The 19,768-nt window shown below is 38.4% G+C and overlaps 1 protein-coding gene across 3 annotated transcripts in view; it reads left to right on the top strand.

Annotated features, from left to right (window-relative positions):
* Positions 1-18,923, top strand: part of LOC132636088 (general negative regulator of transcription subunit 3) — a 33,999-nt gene extending 15,076 nt beyond the window's left edge. The window contains exons 8-17 of one of the 3 annotated variants that reach the window (XM_060352763.1): positions 1,758-1,826; positions 3,943-4,111; positions 4,209-4,675; positions 5,298-5,468; positions 12,883-12,991; positions 14,164-14,303; positions 16,255-16,539; positions 16,616-16,750; positions 16,834-17,012; positions 18,596-18,923. In XM_060352763.1, coding sequence (XP_060208746.1) covers positions 1,758-1,826; positions 3,943-4,111; positions 4,209-4,675; positions 5,298-5,468; positions 12,883-12,991; positions 14,164-14,303; positions 16,255-16,539; positions 16,616-16,750; positions 16,834-17,012; positions 18,596-18,662 — 1,791 coding nt within the window. In that variant the 3' untranslated portion in view covers positions 18,663-18,923. The remainder of the gene's footprint in view (positions 1-1,757; positions 1,827-3,942; positions 4,112-4,208; positions 4,676-5,297; positions 5,469-12,882; positions 12,992-14,163; positions 14,304-16,254; positions 16,540-16,615; positions 16,751-16,833; positions 17,013-18,595) is intronic. The other 2 variants (XM_060352764.1, XM_060352765.1) reach the window with 2 other exon arrangements.
* Positions 18,924-19,768: the final 845 nt, after the last annotated feature.

Here is a 19,768-nt window from a genome sequence, read left to right as displayed (position 1 = left end):
ACGGTCTATGATGGTTTGCAACATTTGCTCTGTTTGTGCTGGGTCCCCTATTTCTTTTTTTGTCTTTGGGTTCTGATTTATGGGCCATGTTTAAGAATACTCCATGGTCGGATGGCCCTTTATTATCTCTTAAATTCTTAGTAGATTTGAATTTTGAATTAAGACCGTTCGATCTCTGTCGTGTGTCTGTTAATCTCGGAAGTGAAGAAGAGCGAAGGTGCCCTTCTATCACCTTTAACATCTTTTTTCTCCATCCCCTCAACGACATTAAGATTTCAATGAGTATCCCAATTCCAATCATGTTGTATTGCCAATAGCCTAGGTGGGTAGTCTGTATTTCAGTTGGCCTACTTCCATCACTATTTTAGTTCATGGGTTTTTCAGCCTTGTGCTCTCTTCCTTGCGAGGAATCGGCCAAATGTATCGTCCTGTTCACAAAATAGTGAGTCTGACCATCTGGATCTTGGTTCAACCTACCATCAGGATCTTGTATTTAGCAGCTTAATCAGTACAAAGAGCATCAAAACCTATGTTGCTTGGATATGAGTACAGGTATCTGATACAGGTGTGGATCAAAAGGTCGAATTCATCATAGTGTGAATTTTGAGACTTGGGGGTATGGATCTGAGTGCGGATAAGGGTGAGAGGATACTACTACCCAATATTTAAGAATAATATGTATGACCAATTAGTTATTTACTATTGTTGAAAAATTAACTTATTATTCGATTGAAAGGTTATTTAAATCCATTACTACTAATTAAGTTAAATGAAAAATTTCTACGTAATTACAAATTGCTAATAGAGTATTTTATAAATATAGCAATATAATATATACATAATAGTTTAAACGGAGAATGGCATTGGTTATCGTTATCTATTTATGCTTCTTGATTTTTGTTATACCTAGAAAGCAAAAAGTATTTGTGGTAAAATTTAAATTCGTTATGAACACTTAATATTTTATTTATAAGTTATCTTGTATAAAAGTAAATTGTTCTAGTATTTTATGTGAACATATATGAGATAAATCAAAATCAAACCAAATACACAATTAATCTATATTTCTTGGCAATAGTAGTCAAAAGCACCCAAGATAGGTTGATTAAATCTAGTGTGGAATCGTGTTGGATGACACAAGGTCGGCAAAGATTTTAAAGGATCTGCCGACATAGATCAAAACTCTTTGACTAAGTTGGAGCTGTAAAGCACTAAAGCTTACCTTATCTATCACTATAAGGGAAGAGACAAGGTACGCCTTAATTACATGGATGGAAGTTTTCTCCTATAATCTCTTGAAATCAATAGGAACTTAACTAAGAGCACTGCACACTATAAGCAAAGGTTCTATAGAAGCTATACAGACTACTTGGGATTAAGACTTTCTTGTTGTTATTAGGTCTGAGTATAGATAAGTGTAAGATTTAGATAGCCTTCAGTTTTAGAGAAACTTTAAGTTCCTTAAAAGACGAATGTTTTACCCCTATTGGAACGAGTTGAGTCCAAATAGAGTGAATTGATAGATATAGGTGATTCGCCTTGGCAGCCACGACTTATTTGGGTAGAGATAGTTGTAGTTTATGCAAGTAACAGTTTCTTTCTCTAGTATCTTTTGGTTTTCACGTGCAATACTATGTGCGCCTTGACTAATTCAATTTGTATTTCAAAAAAGTAGAGGAAAGAAACTCTTGGCCCATCTATGTAGGGATGGGCCATACAGCCTCTACAGAAGCTGTAACTTTTTTTTGGTTTTCCAGGGTGTCACTGTTGCCAGTGTGGTTTTGAGTGTGAAAAGTTCTCTGGCCTCTTCACCTGCTCAAACATCGGTATGGTTTACTTTTCTTTCCTTTTCTCTATCCTCTTTTTCACGTGGGCTTTTGGATGGGAAGATTTGACCGTAGTCTGTTACACATCTTTCTTCCGATGCTAATAAGGCAGGCAGTGTTTATTTGGAAGGCTAGAAATATGGTTCTGACTTGTAACTATTTCCTCAAAGCTTGATACAATAATTTTGGTCATATAGAGTAGTTCACTTGGTACTCTTTGTTTTGTTTTTGTATGCATTTTCGAATTGATTTTCCTCTTATGTATTTGTTCCGATTTTGTGTCTCGCTACTTAGAAGTTTTATTGCGTTTTTAAGGCAATGGATATCCTTAGGAAATTTTTCCAGCAGAGTTGGGATTATAAGCAACTCTTCTATTAATCGCTGAATCTAAGTGGAAAATATATTTACAGAAATAATTCGTATTATATCTGTCTTTGTCCATTTAATTAAAAATATGATAAATAATTTGATTTGCCATAAGATTGGGTTGGAAACTGTTTAGCATTGTAAAAAAAAAAATAAAAAAAAAAAAAGGAAAAAAAATGGGTTGCAAGAAAAATGATGCATCTGTTAAAGAACTTATTTCAAAGTTCGATTTATTTTACAGTTACCAGTTTCAAAAAAAAAAAAAAAAAGAAAGTTTGATCTATTTCATCTAAAGGAGGATCTTTCTTAGGAAGTAATAATTTTATTGATTAGAATTCCATATACAAGTAGTGTAAAATTAACTAAAAATAGACAGCTATTCCCCAAATGTATGGAATATGTTCCACCCCTTCAAAAGCTTTTCTATTCCTCACCAGAGAAATAGGTCCTGTTCCTCTCCTTCCAAAGGACCCACATGAGAGCTAATGTATCTACATTCCATGTCCTGCGTATCTTCTCCTACTTCCAGAGGCACAGCTGTTTAGCATGTTCTTCCTGACATCCGCATTGTCCACACTGTATGCTAAATCGGCTCAAACCGTTACACAACTGGGTGGCAACTTGACAATGTAGTATGAAATGGTCGACGTCTTCTCTCAAATGTTTCAACATGATCTTCATCTCCTTCTGCTGGGTTGTTCTTTAGTTTCGATTTCTTTTCAAGTTCATCATAGAAACCCATGATCTCTAAATTATGTGATATAAATATTATTACTTTTGTACCCTGAGAAGGTCGCAAACATTTTCAAAGAAGTGACTCCTTTGTCGTCCTTCTAATATTGTGAAGATATCATTCCAATTTTTCAAAGTTGAAGACGAACTGAAGCCTAAAGACAGATTCTGACGTAGGTGGCAACGAATGTCTTCTGTCATTCTTAGTGGACTATATCATTTTACTATTCGTGGTTGACAACAATCTCAAGTCTAAAAACAAATATTTTCCCTTTTGTGCCCCAAGAACAACACAAACATTTCAAGGGAAGATGTCTGCTCTCTTATCTTGTTTTACACTATTGCAGTTAGTGATATGCATCCTACTGCCTTAAAAGAGAATAATATGCATCCTACATCTTACTATTAATGGTTGAGACAGTCTCAAGTCTAACAGCAAATATCTTTCCCTTTTGTACTTTTGAGAACAGACAAACATTTCAGGGAAATAGAGCGCCTTTGTCATCTTTTTATATTGTGAAGATGTGTTTCCTACAATTCATGGCTGAAGACACTGAAACCTAAAGTAAAAGATGCTTTTTGAGAAATGGATATGTTTTAAGTATGGGAATGTATTAAGAGGCACAATTTCCCCCGAAGCAAGCAGAATTGGAAGGAGCAGGGAGCAGCGTCTACTTCTCAAAGTCTTGCGAGGAGGTGTAGCATGTGTGTATTAGTTCTTATGATGCCAGTTCCTCAAAGTGACCATCCAAAACCCCAATACACAAAATATTTTAGCTCTAGGATCTCTCGCCTTCTTTCTCTTTCTCACCATAGCTCTTTGACGCAACTGTTGAATTGTCTTTGAAGGCACTATTATTCACCTTATCCAACATTTCTGATGTAAGCGCAATACACTTTATTTTCTTGTTTCATTGGCAGACAGTAAAGTTCGAGACCCATTCTTTCCAAGTTTATAGGTTTCCTTTGCTTTCTTGCATTACCGATATAGAGAACTAATTGATGGTTTGCTTTCCAGGTGTCTGTAACATCTTCAACACAGCAAGCTGCTAGTGTTCAGGATCAGGCTGATGAAGCAGCATCACAGGACAGTAGCTCTGAAACAGTTGTAAGGACGCCACCTCCTAAAAGTAGTGCAGTTGCTGCTTCTGCTCCCACAACGCCTGTTGGGAGTCATGCAACTCAGGGTAATAACCATGCTTCAACTTGAAAGCTCTCTGATACAAAAACTTGTTTGTTTATTTTTCTGCTGAACGTCTGGATGTGGTTTCTTGGAACATGCAGCTGCTGCTGCTTTATCTCCAACTAGCATGTCAAATGCAATAAAAGAAGATGATTTGACGAGCATCCCAGGTCGAAAGCCTTCCCCTGTCCTTAGCGAAACTCCTTTAAGGGGTGTAAGTAGAGGTGCTCTATCTAACCAACCCGTGGCTAGTATGGCACTTGGTTCTGCTGGTTCAGTTACTGGCAATGGAGGTGTAGGAGCTATTCCTTCTGCTTCTGAAGTCACAAAGAGAAATATCTTAGTTTCGGAGGAGAGGCTTGGAAGTAGCGGCATGGGACAGCCTTTGGTATCCCCTCTCGCTAACAGAATGATGATGTCACAAGCAGCTAAGGCTACAGATGGAACTGGTGTTGCTGATGGGGCAAATCTCGGCGATGCTACTGTCATGACTGGTAGAGTTTTCTCTCCTGTTGGTCCTGGTATGCAGTGGAGGCCTGGTAGTTCCTTTCAGAATCAAAATGAAGCGGTATATTTTCCTTTTTATTTTTTATGCGAGCTCTGTGATCACCACTTAAATTTAGACCTGCTTATTCATTTATCTGCTGCAAGGTTTAAAAATAATAATTAGGCTCTCCAAAAAAATATCCTTAGGCTCTCAAAAAAAAAACTGTTACATTCTTTTAAAAAAAAAAAAAAAAACTAGGCTCTCAAATATGTCATTAAATGTGACATATCCTTAAAAGCTATTCTTGACCTTGGAATCTGTTTTACTAGTTGAAAAATGCTTTAATTCCGTGTATCTTTTGTTTCTTCTGTAACTGGAGAGTTATATTTTAAAACTACGAGCACCTCATCCATGTTGAACTAGAATTGTTTTTGCCTAAATTGATGAGGGATGCTGTCATGAAGAAAATTTGTCTTTCAATATTTATGGACTGCTTTAAGAATTTCTAAGGCTATGTCATGGCATGGTCTCAAGTATGTTTAAAGTTATTGTTTCTTTTTTATTCTGATAACATACTTTGGGGTGTGTGCTGCTACTGTGATTTAATCTTTTCCATAGGTTCTACCTTTTTTTCCTAGACTATTATGTATTCAACTGCTTCAATAGGTATCGTTCGATTTCAATATGTTTCTTGGGCTTTCAGGGCCAATTCCGTGGAAGAACTGAAATTGCCCCTGACCAGAGGGAGAAGTTTTTGCAACGATTTCAGCAAGTACAGCAGCAAGGTCAGAATAATCTTCTTGGCGTACCTCCATTTAGTGGAGGAAACCTTAAGCAGTTCTCGTCCCAGCAACAGAATTCACTTTTGCCACAGGTGTTGTCTAATGTTTGTTCATGATAATATTTTCTTTTGAGTTGGTTGAATTACTTGTTTCCCTTCATTACACGATTTTTTGTTACTTCAATGCCATATTTTCCTTTATCTTTTTAACACACCCTTTTTCACTATGCACCTCCTTTGTTGTCGACTCCCTTGTCTTTCTTGTGAACATTTCCTTTGATAAGGGCCGTTTGTTTTTATTAAGATTAAGACGTCTGAATCTAAATGCATATTAGCAAGATTGAATATGGAATGATTAAGATTGTTTGTTTTTTAATGTCTAAATGCTTATAATTATTTTTATTTAGCGATAAGAAATATAGAATTTAAATAAAATAATTTATATATTATATTTAGAATCATTAATTTATTATGTAGTAAGGTAATGGTTGTATGGTCGAGTGGTGGTGATGGTTGACAGTGGTATTAGTGGTGGTGGTTGACAATGGTATTGGTGGTGGTGGTTGGCAAAGGTGGCGGTGGTTGGCAGTGGAGGTGGTGGGTGGTGATGGTTGGTGGTAGTGGTGTTGGCAATGTTTGTAGGTGATAATTGTAATGGTGGGGGTGGGTGGTGTGGTAGTGATCAGTATGGTTGGCGGCGGCGGTTGGAAATGATGGTGGAAGTGTTTGCTACTGGTGGCTGGCGGGTGGTGGTTGGCAGTGGATAGAGTGGTGGTGAAAACTCATCAAATCTTTAAATAACCTCTTAATAATGTTAAGATTGTTCAAAATTTGAATTATTCAGATCTATTCAAACCCACAAAGTGGTTAAATCTTAATAAAAACAAATGCACTTAATGGTTTGAGGTCTGAACCAGTTAGAGTCGGACCACAATTGAGTGCAAACAAATGAGGCGTAAGTATTAGCCTTTGTAGTAGTTGGAAGCCATCTTGTTTCCAATCTACTCACTCTTGTAAAGTAATCTTGTGTAATAGAAATGTCTTCTTCTAGCTGAGTCTTCTATAGTTTCTTCCTTCAAATATGGGAACATGGCTGGTCGTTTTAGATCCAGTTGACTTGTTAATATATGACGAAAAATATTTAATGTTGAAAACAGAAGTACTGTTACTATCAAGCCCTTGTATACATCAATAAGGAATCATCTTGAGTTCATTCCATAGTTCTACATCCGTTGAGAATATCAACTTTATGACTTTGTTAATACCATAAGAATTTGCTAATCTGATACCTTAAGAGGAGGAGAATAGTGAGTTCATTTTGAGAATGAAAGGAAATATAGTGGAACCAAGGCTCCCAGGCACATTCCCCAAGAAATTTTCTCTTTCCTACTCCCTAGGAAGGAGGAACACCCCTTTCCCGGCAGCTTTTCAGCCGGAAATAGCCTTTTCTTTCCTTTGCCTTCCCTGAGCTAACACCTTCTGTGATAGTTTTATTCCTTTTCTTTCTTATCCTACAGTCAGATCAGCTTTCTTTGTCCAATGGAGGAAAATAGGATTTATTTCAATGCAGGCTTCAAATCTTTTGACATTACCAGATGGTCAGTTGGCAGAGACACCTGGTTTGAGTGGGTTGAGAGAAGTCGTAACATGATGAGAAGATCAACTATGAGTATGACGGGTATGAGATGAGTATGCTATATTCTAAAAGAAGGCTCAAAGGATGGCAAAAATGTGATCAGAAGGTGGAAATCCAAGGAGAATTTATCTGAAATCTTTTGTACGAGGAAAGCAAATGAGCATGGAAGATATATGAGCATTCTCTTGCTGTATCGAATGGAGAGATCAATCATTATAATCCCAGAACTGGCTTTAAATGCAGGTTGGACAGAGATAGCATTGAAGATAGAAAGGTTCATTCAATGCCCCAACCAACTGAAGATTGCAGAACCACCAAGATTCACCAACAAAGAATACCCTTATATCAGAGCAGTAAGGGAGAGTAAATGGCATTCTAATACTCTTAGAGAATCAACAGTCACTTCCAACAAAGGAGAAATATGTATCTCACAGTCTCCTGGGGTTAGGGACACCGGAATCTTTAAGAGATGCATTGTCGGATCTTTTTCTGAAGGAGAAACAGAGGTTCCCATTCTATCGGACATCAGGAGGTGGGTTGTGGTTACATGGAAAGCGGTTTTTGGGATAAATATCCACGAGATGGCCAACAATATGTTCCTATTTGAGTTCCCCAACAGGAACATGGCTGAACAAGTCATTCAGAAAGAATGGAGGTGGAAGAAGACTAAATTGAAGCTCCAGTGGTGGAACCCAACAGTTGGATGCGCACCATCGAATCGAGTCCCAAAAACCACATGGATCAGAGCACTTGGGGTACCTCTCCAACTGTGGTCCCAAAGGGTTTTCACTGAAATTGGGAATAACTGCGGTGGATGGGTCTCTATTGAAGAAGAGACTAATCTGAAAAATCATATGAAGTGGGCGAGAATTCAAATCTCAGGTGACGGTCGGAATTGCCCTAGTGAAGTTACTATAGAAAGAGATGGCATCAAATTCTATATTCCGATATGGGTGGAGCAGAGTGTTCGATTTGAAATTGCTTCGCCGGCGAATGGAAAGAGGAGGTTGGAATCTGACAAGCGCATCGAAGAAACCAGTGGTCTGAAGAAGGACTCGAACCAACAGTTAAAAGCAAAGTCCAATTCAGAAAAGGGACAAAAGAGCAGGCCTACCACTGCTGATACACAGTGGGATCACATGGGGTATGCAGATACAACTGGAATATTTTAATATTTTTAAATAAAGGTCTGGGGCACGTGACAGGGAGATGGCCTTTCTTTTACACTCTCCTTATTATTATTTGGGCCACCACAGAACTAGGCCCAAAAATAATAAATGGTCTGGGCTTGATGGTGCAGCACATGTTATTTTTAATGACATTAATGGGCTGCAGACTGAAAACAAGTTTGATCCTTTATCTATAGAAACTACAATTTCCCAGTTGATTTCTTCAGAACCAGTAGCACCGACACTTGAAGCTATTTCAATTCATGAAGAAACAGTAAGCTATGGGGGAAAAGACTCAGACATAGGCGTAGAAGACTTGCAGATGAAGGAAACTATTGAGAACATAGTGGCGAACTTTAATGCAGATAATTCTGAGATAGAGAAGCAAGCACCAAAAGATCAACTTGCCACAGTGATCAGGCAAGGTAATTCAGAAATTGAAGAATGGGTATTAGAAGATGTAGAACCTATTCAACAAGATAAGGAGGAGATGAATACTACATGGGTGAAGCAAAACATGATTAAACTGGGGAAAATTTTGGGGTGGATTTCAAGGGGCATGAGGAGGAAGCAGTGGAACTACTGATGCAAATAGACAGCAGTAGACAGGCCAGAAAATTGGAGGCAATGTCTGTGTCAAAGAGGACTAGATTCAAGGGGACTCAGGAGCTCAAGGGACTTATTTCTTTTGATGTAAAGTACAAGAGTGATGGGAAGAGAGATAAGGGGGAAGGAGGAAGCCGATCTAAATGAAGTTAAAACTGGTGTCATGGAATGTAAGGGGGCTGAACAATGGGGACAAGAGAAGATTTGTGAAGAGCCTTATACAAGATTGGTATGCTGATATCATATGTTTACAAGAATCTAAACTGGAAGGGGGGGTTAAAGAGATTATCAAAGATCTTTGGGGAGGTAGATGGGTAAAATTTGCTTGTCTAGAGGCTAGTGGCACTAGAGGGGGAATTTTGATGTTATGGGACAGTAGAGTGTGGAAAGGGGAGACTTTGGAGATTGGTGCATATACTTTATCTTGCAAGTTTGTGGCACTCCTTCAAGATTTTGAGTGTTATATAACTGGAGTATACGCCCCAAACAGCAGAGCAGAGAGGGAACATGTGTGGGATGAAATTGGGGCAGTTCGGGGTCTAATGGAGGGGCCTTGGGCTGTTTGTGGTGATTTTAATGTTACAAGATTTCCTTATGAAAAAATGAATTGCAGAAGAAGAACCCCTGCCATGGAAGAATTCTCAGATTTTATAGAAGAGATGGAATTGTTAGATCCCCAGCTGGAAGGAGGGTGTTACACATGGTACAAGGGTGACAATTGTAGAATAGCATCCAGAATTGATAGGGTGTTAATTTCTAAAGAATGGGATGACAAGTTCAGAAATATCAAGCAGTCACTGTTGCAAAGACTGGAATTTGATCACTTTCCAGTCTCACTTCAGTGTGGAGTGTGGGAATACAACAAGTCTTACTTCAAATTTGAAAACTGGTGGTTGAACACTGAAGGGTTTGTGGAAAGAATTAGGGATTGGTGGAATTCTTTTGTCTTCGAAGGCAAACCTGATTACATTATGGCTTGCAAGTTCAAAGCTTTAAAAGCCAAGCTGAAAGAATGGAGTAGAACAAGCCAGGGAAACTTGGGATCACAGAAAACACATATTTTGAGTCAACTAGCAACTCTAGATGTTGTCCCGGAGAATAGAGTGTTGACAGAAGATGAATCAATACTGAAAGCATCGCTGTTGATGGATTATGAGGAGTATTTAAAAAATGAGGAAATAGCTTGGAGGCAAAGATCAAGGGCTCTCTGGCTCAAAGAAGGGGATAGGAACACCGGCTTCTTTCATAAGGTGGCCAATGCTCATAAGAGAAGTAACAACATTGATCAATTGATGATTCAAGAAGAAACTGTGGAGGATCCAGCAAGAATTAAAGGGGAAATTATTGATTTCTATGAGAGATTGTACACTGAATCAATTGGTTAGAGACCTTCATACAATCCTTTCAACTGTCCAGTGATCAATGAGGAAGAAAAAGTTGCTTTACAGGGAGAATTTGATGAACAAGAGGTGTTTTCATGTCTGAAAATGTGTGCCATGGACAAAGCTCCTGGCCCTGATGGGTACACAATGGTTTTTTTGATCAAATGTTGGGAAATTCTGAAGCTAGATATCATGACCACTTTTAACAACTTTCACTCTCAGGGAGTTTTTGAGAAAAGCTACAATGCAACTTACATAGCCCTAATTCCAAAGAAAACAGGTGCCAAGGAACTGAGAGATTTCAGACCCATCAGTCTTATAGGTAGTAAACTAATTTCTAAGGTGTTAACAGAAAGATTGAAAAGAGTTATAGGCAAGCTGGTGGATGTTCAACAGATGGCATTCATTAAAGATAGACAAATAATGGATGCAATTCTAATTGCCAATGAAGCAGTGGACTCCAGAATCAAACAAGGCAAGCCAGGAATTTTATGCAAATTAGACATTGAAAAGGCATATGATCATGTCAACTGGGAATTTTTGCTGAAGGTGCTCTCATGTATGGGTTTTGGAGAAAAATGGATCAAGTGGATTAGATTCTGCATTTCAACTGTCAGATTCTCAGTTCTTATCAATGGCTCTCCTGAAGGTTTTTCCCCGCACATAGAGGGTTGAGACAGGGGATCCTTTGTCTTTTTTTTTTGTTTATACTGGTCATGGAGGGCTTGAATAACATGATCAAAGTGGCAAGAACAAATGACTGGATCAAAGGTTTTGAGGTTGCCACAAGTGCAAATGTAAATGCCAACATGGAAATCACTCATCTACAGTATGCAGATGACATCCTAATCTTTTGTGATGCTGATGAAGAGCAACTGAAGATTTTGAGAGTAATTCTGGTACTGTTTGAAGGGATTTCTGGGTTACACATTAATTGGAGAAAGAGTCACATATATCCAATTAATGGTGTGAATAATATGGAGGAATTGACCAGGATTTTAGGTGGAGAAGTAGGGGAACTGCCAACTACTTACTTGGGTATGCCTTTAGGAGCCAAATCACAGTCCTTGAATAGCTGGAACCCTGTGATTGAAAAATGTGAGAAGAAGCTATCCAGGTGGAAGTCACAATATATATCTCTAGGGGGCAGAGTCACACTTATAAATTCAGTTATGGATGCACTCCTTACCTATATGATGTCTGTTTTTCCCATCCCTGTTGGAGTGATTGAAAGACTAGACAAGATCAGGAGGGACTTTCTCTGGAAGGGTGATCAAGATAAAAAGGTTTTCCATTTAGTCAAGTGGGCTAATGTTCTACTGGGGAAAAAGCAGGGAGGACTAGGTATCAGAAATTTAAAGCTGCAAAGAAAAGCTTTAAGACTTAAATGCTTATGGAGGTACTCACATACACCTCAACCATACTGGAGAAGAATGATCAAAGCAAAATATGGGGAAGAAAACAAGTGGATGACCAAGGAGGTGCACACTCCTTATGGTGTCGGTCTGTGGAGATCCATCAGAGCTCTTTGGCCTTTCCTGTGGAACCATTCCACCATTAAGGTGAGTAATGGCCACAAAAATTCTTTTTGGGAGGACAAATGGTTGGGAAACACTAGTCTAAAGGAATTATTTCCTGTCATTCATGGGCTGGCAGTAAACCAACACAAGAAAGTAGCTGAGATATGGGACAATCATGGATGGAACCTTCAGTTCAGGAGAAACTTCAATGACTGGGAAATCAACACATTGACAGAGTTTTTTAGGCTACTAGAAGAGTTTAAAGGCACACAAGAAGGTGCAGATAAATTGTGGTGGAAAGAAGACAGCAAAGGCATTTACAAAGTGAGCACAACATACAAATTTTTGAACCAGAGTAACCAGCAGGTGCAACTTTGGCCTTGGAAGCACATTTGGAAAGTGAAGGTACCATTCAAAGTTGCATGTTTCACATGGTTGTTGGCAAGGGAAGCAGTACTGACTCAAGAAAACCTAAAAAAGAGAAAATTCTCTCTTTGTTCCGGATGTTACTTGTGTGGTGAAGAGGGTGAGACAGTCAGCCATCTATTTTTACATTGTCGGATCACAATACAGCTTTGGAGGATCTTTGTGAATCTCAGGGGCATTGTCTGGGTAATGCCAAATAGGATTACTAATCTACTCCATATTTGGGAGGAGGCAGGAATAGGAGCCTCAGACAGAGATAGATGGAGGATTGTCCCAGCTTGCATTTGGTGGACAATATGGAAAGAGAGAAATTCATGGTGCTTTGAAGACAGTAGTAGTGATGTACAAAAGATCAAGCTAAATTGCGTCAAACTTTTTTGTTTTTGGTGCAAACAGATTTACCTTGAGGAGACTGAATCCATAATTGAAATCCTAGGCTCTTGTTAGATTTTCAGAGTTTTGGATCAGCCTTTTCACTTTTGCTGTAAATATGGTTCCAGTGCAAACTATGCACTGATCAAGTCAATACATACCAATGTTACATTTTCAAAAAAAAAATGAAAGGAAATATAGTGAGAGTTAGGATAAGAACTCAAGAATCTGCTGCCGTCTTTCCTTATCAAAAAAAATAAAATAAAATAAAATAAAAAAATCTGCTGCCGTCTTTGGGCTTGTCGCACTTTATTTCATGTTGCATTGGTTTCCTCCATACATGTATGCTGAACACTTGGTCTTATTATGTGCTCTTATCTGATTCTATTATTTCAGTTCAATTCTCAAAGCTCCTCTGTCTCTCCTCAACTTGGATTGGGAGTTGGTGCCCAAGGAGTTGGTAGTAACAACATTGCCTCATCTACATCTTTGCAGCAGCAGCCAGGTGTGTATGCACAACTTTTGGTGTCAATTTCTGTCATATGATTGCTTCTGTATTGAGCCTGTTTGGGGCTGGGCTGGGTTGAAATAGAATTTAGTTTGCGAGGCTTGATCCGATTTATTTTCTTTTGTTTCCTGTTTCTTTTAAAAAACCAAGTGGATTTCCTTTTTTTGCTTATAAATTTGGATCAATCTTTTTATTATACTTTAGATAAGTAATCTTTGTAAATATTTTTTTGGTTTATCTCATAGTTGATGCAAAATCATGGAGAAGGTCCATCTTTGTACTTGCTGTTTCTTTTCTCAGCCTTTACCATTTTGAAATTCTTTATTTTGTTTTTTCCCTTCCAGTTTGATATTTGCTGTTATCTGTTCCTTTCTTCTTGATAATAAGAAACACACTAGTATTAGTTAATCAAGTAACCATATTTCTTTTGTTTAAGCCACTTAATTATGTTCCTCGGAAAAAGGGAAGTAAGCTGATGAAAATAATGTGGAAAATACGTGTGAAGACTGCTTCTACTTCGATTTTCTCTGAAGGTTCTTATTTATAGGAATTTGTCAAGTGGTGTTTGGATTTTCATTATATTGGAAATGGCCAAGAGCGGATATATTAGTATTAGTAGTTGTGTCATTACTCATTATCAATACTAGAAATTCTATCGAAGTCGATGCATGGGCATATTCTTATGTTAAATGTTCACATTGAATAAATTGCTGAAATTTATTTTAAAGTGAATGACGGTTTAACGAACTAAGATCGTAATTTTTTTCGTATGCTCTTGTCTTGTATATCTTTTGTCTTAAACTATTAGATTTGTCACCCTTGTTCAATTTTTTTGCTTATCCTATTAGCAGAATAGAATCATTGTTAATTCTGGATGAAGTAGGAGAGGCTGCCTGTATCTTCTTCACCATCGACTGATTCACAGTTGCGAAGTCCTAGGAATGGGACTGCACGGAGGGAGGAGATGATCGAAGTGGTCTATTGTCTAGAAAATTATAGTTGGGAAATAGCTCGACTTGTAATAGTGGTCTTCTGCACCTAATGGACAACTGAATGAATTTAAAAAAAAAAACTACGGTTGTATCTTCTGTAGCATATAGAAGCAAAAGATTGTTGGTAATACTCTTTAATTACATGAATGCTTAAAATGCTTTTATGAATACAAATGGTTGCAGATGCGGGTCACTCAAAAGCTGATGAGTTGCAGCAACAACAGATTTTGCCTGAAGATTCTTCTGCAAATGCTGGGCTCGGGAAAAATCTTTTGAATGAGGATGATATGAAAGCTTCATACGGATTAGATACCCCAGTGAGTTGAATGTCCTTAACTGATCTTGCTCCCAATATTAAATTGATTAACTTTATCTCACATGATTGTTGATAAAATGGAAGATTGATCTTCAATTTTTGTTGATGACATGTTGATTCCTAACTTTACCGTATTTTTAGTGTCTCTTCAAATTATTTGTTATTAGTGATGTTAAGAGTCCCACATCGGATATGGGATGGTCAATTGTTCTCCTTATATGGACTTGGACAATTCTTCCCTCATGAGCTAGCTTTTGAGGTTGAGTTAGGCTCACGATCCATTTCTTTACATGGTATCAGAGCCAGACCCATCCAATTCTCTGTTCACTAATGTTGGGCCCCCATATTATATGGTCCACGCTCCAGTTAGCGATGTCTGGGCGTGCAGGGGGGGTGTTTAGAGTCCCACATAGGATATGGGATGGGTAATTGGTCTCCTTTTATGGATTTGGGCAATCCTCCCCTCACGAGCTAGCTTTTGGGGTTGAGTTAGGCCCATGATCCATTTCTTTACCGGTGATTTACAATAACATATCTTATAGGCATATTATCCACTTTACATGAGAGCATGTGGTTGTGTAATAAATTAATTGGCTACTACTCAAGTTTGATTGAGTAGCTTGAATAAACTTTGAAGTTCTGGAGGAGGTATGCTTGGAGTCAATAGGCAAAAATAGTTGGGTGCTGAATGATCTAGTAGAACTGGTTTGGCTCCATAGGTCCGTCATCTTTTAAATGGATGGTTGTGAAGGGATATTTCAAGGTGCAAAGGTCATTGTTGAGATTGATAAGCAATTAGGACTGCTAAGATGAAGTATGTCTCGAATTCGATGCTAATGAAGTTTTAAGGAGCACCGACTCAACTGATCTCTGTTTAAATTAGTTTGTGTGAGAAAAGGAGAACTACTCATATACAAGAAGGGTGTGTTTGGAATGACGGAAAATGTTTTCCTATTTTCTCTTGTTTGGCTGCGCTTAATATCTTGGAAAATGCTTTCCTATGGAAAAAGTTTTCCATCAAAATTTGAGGGAAAACATTTTCCGGATTAATAAAAACACACCAAAGCATTCCCCAACCCACCCACGTACGTCCCTCCTCCACCCCCACCACCACCCCCAACTCACCCCCCACACCCACAAACCCAACCCCACCTCCACCCACCCTGCCTTGCCCCTCCGAATTTTCTTTTTCGTATATTTTATTTAACTTTTAATTTTTTTTATAAAAAATGGAAAAAAATTCTTATCTCCCACACCCGCGGCCCCACCACCCTCCAATTTTTTTTATTTTTAAATAGTTGTTACAATTTTTTTTTTTTTTTTTTTGGGTTCTTTTACACACGCACAACCGTGCCCCGCCCCCGGAGCCCTCCCTGGCGAGCCCTGCCTCCCAACCCGTACTCCCCACCACCAAAAGTCCGAATTCTAAAACTTCATAGTGGTTTTGCTTTGAGTATATGCAAATGCTCTTAAAATGACATTTTCCAAACACAAGAAAATGAGTAGAAAATGTTACCTTCTCAAAAAAAGAAGATGAGTAGGAAAACCACTTATTTTCTTAGAAAATATATTCTTGGAAAACATTTTTCGTCATACCAAACACACCTGAAGCATCCAAGTTTGTTCTTCACAATGATTGGCTAATGTTCAATACAAGTTCAAAGGGCGAAAAAATTATGTAGGAGTAGAATTTTTCTATCTGCTCAACCAAATCCTTATCTTAGTTAGAGGCCCATGCCTGAATGGTCAATCTGATGCATCCATTTCCGCCTGCTAAGACCTGATGCTTGCATTAGGGTAGGCCGTCTACATTACACCCCTCGGAGTGCGGCCCTTCCCCGGACGCTGCGTGAATGCGGGATGCTTTGTACACCGGGCTGCCCTTTTTACCTTTTTCCTGCTTTCTGTAGGTCAAATTAGTAGTGTTTTAGTCACTTGTAAAACATTCGTAGATGCAGGGAGTCGTCACTGGCTCTGTTGCTGAAGCATCCCCTAGGCCAAGGGATACAGATCTATCTCCTGGGCAACCCTTGCAATCCAGTCAGCCATCTGGAAGCCTTGGGGTTATTGGTCGAAGGAGTGTTGCTGACCTTGGAGCAATTGGTGATAACCTGAGTGCATCGACTGCAAATTCTGGAGGAATGCATGACCAATTATACAGCTTGCAGATGCTTGAGTCTGCCTTTTACAAACTTCCTCAACCCAAAGATTCTGAACGTGCAAAGAGCTATACACCGGTAAGCTTAAATACTTCATCCACTGTGCTACTTGGAAAATAAATTAGTATGAACTTATCTTTTGCTGTTGCTACAGAGGCACCCTGCAGTTAGCCCTCCAAGCTATCCCCAAGTACAAGCTCCCATTGTCAATAATCCTGCCTTCTGGGAAAGACTTGGAGCTGATAACTATGGCACTGACACTCTGTTCTTTGCATTTTATTACCAACAGGTGCACTGTAATTGCTGTTGGTTCAGATGGCCTTTTTCAATCTTAGATATCATATTTATCTTGTTCTTTTATACCTTCTGCAGAACACTTACCAGCAGTATCTGGCTGCTAAGGAGTTAAAGAAACAGTCTTGGAGGTACCACAGAAAATATAACACATGGTTTCAGCGGCATGAGGAGCCTACTGTTGCCACTGATGACTTTGAACAGGGCACATATGTGTACTTTGATTTCCACATCGCCAATGATGAACAACATGGATGGTAAGCTACCAGATCAGAATTTCTTCGATTTGATTACTGTATTCCAAGATGCTTCTGTTTTGATATTCAAATGACTCGACTTTCATGGGAATTGAAAATAACAAGCCCATGCTACTGTCTACATTTGGTTTGGTGGTTTTGACGGATGTAAGGTGTTAAATTATCTGTTTGATTTACATAAGGAAAAGAAATGGAGGGAAGGACACTTTATTTAAAAGAACCAGATGAGCTTTTGCTCACTTGATTCTTGAAAGGGAATAGATGGAAATAAAATGAACCCTGGAGTCTTTCAAGTATGGATACAATGTGCCATCTTAGGCTTAAGAGTGTGCTTTTTAAGCACCCAAGGGTGTGACCCAGTGGTTAATGAAGTGGGTTGAGCACCATGAGGTCTTAGGTTCAAATTCCAGCAGAGGCAAAACACTAGGTGATTTCTTCCCATCTATTCTAGCCTTGGTGGACAGAGTTACCTGTTGCTGGTGGGAGGTGACAGGTATCCGGTGGAATTAGTCGAGGTGCAGGCAAGCTGCCTCAGACACCACGGCTATCAAAAAAGAAAAGTGTTTTTTATTCCATTTATTTCTCAAGCCTGATGCTTATTCCTGCCTAATGGTTGATCTTCTTTTTCTTCATCCACACGCTTTTTTCCATATATTTGGGGCTCCCTCTTCTTAGTGGCAAACAATCCACAGATGATCTTTTAACCAGGATTTTATTAGTTTCTGGTGTCTGGTTTTGTTATATCTTTGATGCATTCTTTTCTTTTACCTTGGGACGACCATTAAAAGACAAGGCTGTATGATCTGTCTAATAAGAGCATGTTTTGGACTCCCATTGTAAAGACATTCCTGATTCATGGAGCTTTGTTAAGGCTTACTGTTTTTCTCCTTTGTGGTTTAACCATCATTCCTTTTTGCTCCTAGTCACTCGCATCCATCAACTCTTCTAGAAAAGTGTGCTTATTTTATCCTTTTCATTTTTCTCAAAATATATCTCCTGTTTCTTCATCGTACCTCGTGTAGTTGTTTTACCTGTTGTCTGTTACCAAGCTACTTTAAAATCTTTTGGATTGAAGGGCAGAAAAAAGGACGCGTGAATCTAATATTTTGCTTTTGGATTAATCTTTTGAGGAGTAAAGCAAGGACAAGGAGAGATGGAGGTTTTTTTTTTCAGTTTGATAAAATTGTCATCATCAGGGCATAAAGCCTTGATGTTAGGGTCTGGCATGACCATAAGAAAATGTCCGACAGAGGGATATTGTCTTTGTAATATGTTTATCCCAAAAGAAAATGTCCATATATTCCAGAGATCAATGCTATGCATCTCTCAGCTCAAGTATATTTGGCTTGCCCTGCAAATGTCCTTTATCTTCGAATGCTGCTGTGGTTTGAAGATTAAATCCCTTCCCCAACCCCGGCCTACTTCCGCCCTGATGAAGGAAAAAAAATAAACGAAAGAGATTAGCAGTATTTATCGGACCGGGCGATTTGGTTTACTTGATATTCCTCTATTTATTGAACTTAGCATACGTGAATGTGTTTTCAACTGATTTCATGAATTTGAATCTTTGTACTATTGCTCAGGTGTCAGAGGATCAAGCAGGAGTTCACATTTGAATACAATTATCTTGAAGATGAGCTCATTGTATAGAATATGTTTATACCTAAAACATTTAGTGTCTATGTGCCCTATTTTCTTCCTTTCCTTCTTTAGTCGGTCTAAATATCATGGCTTTATACTGTAGTTTATGTCTTTTCAAGGTGTGTTTAGTTTGACGTTTTAGATGCCTTCTTTTAAGAAACCTGCAGAGATGTCAGGATCCAAGTTTCAATTAGTATCAGATTCACATACCTCCCTCTTCATGATGTTGGTATAAATCCATTCGAGAATAAAAAGCATTCCATCAGGTGACATTCTTTTGTTAGCATATTTTGGTTTATGTGGAGGTGTTTGATTAAGGATAACTTTTGAAACTTGTGGTTTTGGACATGCCATGAGATTCTTGTGGCTATAAAAGCATCTTTAAGGATTAAAATGAAAAGTTTAAAGTTAAGTTATTGCAAATACAGGAAGGCACATAACATAGTGCCACATAAAATGGAGCATAGTGCCACTATCAAGTCTCAATACAGAGTCTTTGCATGAGCAAATGATTGTTCAAATTATACATTGTGTTGTCCACGACAGAAGTTTTGATTTACGTTTGGTCTTTGAAGTACGAATTGCCCTTCTTTTGGGGTGGTATTTAAATTTTGTCCTTCGGCTAAAATTCATGGGTTCCAGGTTCAAATTCTCATTCAGTCAAAAGTTTTTAAAAAAATTCGCAAAGCAGAGTTTAAATTTCGCTATGCCCTCACAGGCATACACTTGTTAGGGAATTACTAAAGTTATGCCGGACTCGGCATATTTATGCCTTATGGGCAGACTTGGCATAAGTATGTCGGGTCCGGCATAACTTTGGTAATTCCTTCATAAGTTTATGCTAAGTCCAGCATAAACTTTTCCTTAAGACATAGACTTTGTCTTATAAGGCAAATTTTTAGTTATGTCTTAAAGAAAAGTTTCGCCTTATGGGGCATACTTTTAGTTATGCTTTATGGGGCGTATTTTCAGTTGTGCCTTAACTAAAAGTCTGTCTCATAAGGCATAATTAGGAAAAGATTTTTAGTTAAGGTTTAACTAAAAGTTTGCCCATAAGTATGTCGGATCCGGCATAAACTTGTTAAGGAATTATCAAAGTTATGCTGGACCTGACA

The sequence above is a fragment of the Lycium barbarum genome, chromosome 4 (genome assembly GCF_019175385.1).
Source record: "Lycium barbarum isolate Lr01 chromosome 4, ASM1917538v2, whole genome shotgun sequence".
Taxonomy (NCBI): domain Eukaryota; kingdom Viridiplantae; phylum Streptophyta; class Magnoliopsida; order Solanales; family Solanaceae; genus Lycium; species Lycium barbarum.
The sequence above is the reverse complement of the archived record's forward strand: the minus strand, read 5'-3'. Positions and strand labels throughout refer to the sequence as shown.